Source organism: Malurus melanocephalus, unplaced genomic scaffold, assembly GCF_030028575.1.
Source record: "Malurus melanocephalus ecotype Western Australia unplaced genomic scaffold, MMel_1.1 scaffold_1258, whole genome shotgun sequence".
NCBI classification, from domain to species: Eukaryota; Metazoa; Chordata; class Aves; order Passeriformes; family Maluridae; genus Malurus; species Malurus melanocephalus.
In genome coordinates, this window is record NW_026624490.1 from 38098 (window position 1) to 40291 (window position 2194).

The 2194-nt window shown below is 44.6% G+C and overlaps 1 protein-coding gene across 1 annotated transcript in view; it reads right to left on the reverse strand.

The window, feature by feature from the left end:
• Positions 1-2194, reverse strand: part of SRGAP2 (SLIT-ROBO Rho GTPase activating protein 2) — a gene marked incomplete at its 5' end in the record, with an annotated part of 36426 nt that overhangs the window by 17603 nt on the left and 16629 nt on the right. The window contains one exon of the mRNA XM_057387576.1: positions 1231-1308. Within this exon, the coding sequence (XP_057243559.1) occupies positions 1231-1308 (78 nt within the window). The remainder of the gene's footprint in view (positions 1-1230; positions 1309-2194) is intronic.

Genomic DNA, 2194 nt, shown 5'->3' on the forward strand with positions numbered 1-2194 from the left:
AGGAGAATGGGAACTGGGCAGGAGAATGGGGTCAGGACAGGGGAATGGGGTCTGGGAAGGAGAATGGGAACTGGGCAGGACAATGGGAACTGGGCAGGACAATGGGAACTGGGCAGAATGGGGTCTGAGCATATAATATAAAATATATATTGGGCAGGCAGGAGAATGGGGTTTGGGCAGGAGAATGGGATCTGTGCCAATTCCACCCTATTGCACTGCACAACACGGGTCCTGGCAGCCCAATACATATCTTTATATTATATATATTTAATATATTTATTCCCATACATATTTTCTATTTCATTCTATATTACTTTATGTAAAAAATATTACTATATATAGTAAAAATTAAAAAATATTACTATATATACTTTATTACAAAAAAAAAATGCTTATTATATATCACTTTTATGTAAAAAAAGTCTTATTCTGACACCAAACCTTCTCCTCCCTGTGCTGAACATTTCTGCTTCCCCCGCTCCTGTGGATTTGACCTCTCAGGTGGAGGAAACTGGAGCCAGGTGACATCACCCACATTTCCCACACTCTGTTCATTAAACCCCTCTCTCCCCCCAAAGCCAAATTAACCTGCTGTGCCTAATTAATGCCTGCCTGCCTCCTGCAGAGCTAAAAACCCCCAGATTGCATTCTTGGGGAGCACAGGAGTGAACACAATGCCTGCTGGAGCACAGGAGAACAGCCCAGCGAGGAGCTGATGAGGCTCCAACTGCTCCCTGCCTTTGTAGGGACAGCTCTTCCCAGGAAAAAAAAACCCAAATCTATTAAAAACCACGACAAATTAACACTCTCTTGAAAATTGCCTCCTTCCCTCGTTGGTGTTTGGAATAAAYGCAGCCAAGCTGTGCCTGAACAACAGGGAAAAAAAAAAAAGAAAATTCATCCTCCAGCACACCAAGGGCTGGGGGAGAGGGGAGGAAACTGCAGTTACACCTAATAATGAAATTCTCTGCGTCCTTTAGTGTTGCAAACAATCAATAAGCTATCAGCCACCGGAGGAGATTGAATTGGGAATATTTATTATMCAGACACTCCACAGGGCACAAAGCACAACAGCAAACAGCCGAGAATTCAAGGTTAATGAGCACYGGGGAGAGACTCAGGAAACACCAAAAAAAAAAATCAGAGGGAGCAAGCTGCACTCAGAACAGGCCATTTTGGAGAATTTACATAAATTCACCCTTTTTTTTTTTTCTAGGAGCTTTTCCTCACCTCTCTCAAATGCGTTTTTGATGTCGTTCACCTCAACCTGGGACCCAGAMACTCTGAAGATCCCCTCGTGTTGCAAACCTGCAGGAGAACAAGAAATGTTGAGAATGAGGAAAAGTGGATTAGAGGAAAGGATTGGAGGAAAGGAGAGGCATTTCCAGCAGCCACAGCTCCTGGAATCAGGGAAAAACAGGAATATGGGCAGAGGGATGCTGGGTTAAAGCCACATTTCCTCCAGAAGTCCAGGAATGTAGAGAAATGCAAATCCAGAACTGAAAAAGTTATGAACCTTCCTAAAAATGCTGGGCTATGACAGACATTCATATCAGCTCTCACCCTGGAGGATCCCCAGAGGATTTTACAACTCAGAGGAAGTCATAAAGCAGCAAAGGAGTGAAATACAGCCAATGCCACGAGGAAATGGTTCATTTTCCAGGAGCAAAGTGTTTAATCAGCCCAGAGTCAGGGGTTAGGCCTGGCTTAGGACATTCCTGGGGAAAAAAMTGAGCGTTGATGGCATTAATGGCCATCATTGAGGGATGCTGGGTTAAAGCCACCTTTCCTCCAGAAGTCCAGGAATGTAGAGAAATGCAAACCCAGAACTGAAAAAGTTATGAAMCTTCCTAAAAATGCTGGGCTMTGACAGCCAYTYGTGTCAGCTCTCACCCTGGAGGATCCCCAGAGGATTTTACAACTCAGAGGAAGTCATAAAGCAGCRAARGAGTGAAATACAGCCAATGCCACGAGGAAATGGTTCATTTTCCAGGAGCAAAGTGTTTAATCAGCCCAGAGTCARGGGTTAGGCCTGGCTTAGGATATTCCTGGGAAAAAAGTGAGTGTTGATGGCAYTAATGGCACTGAGCAGGGTGAGATGTGCCCTGGGCTCCCATCTCAAGGGTTGTGTGGGGTTCCTGAGTGAGGGAAATCAGCTCTCCTTCCCTCTGGAATGAATGTTGAACTGGTTTTG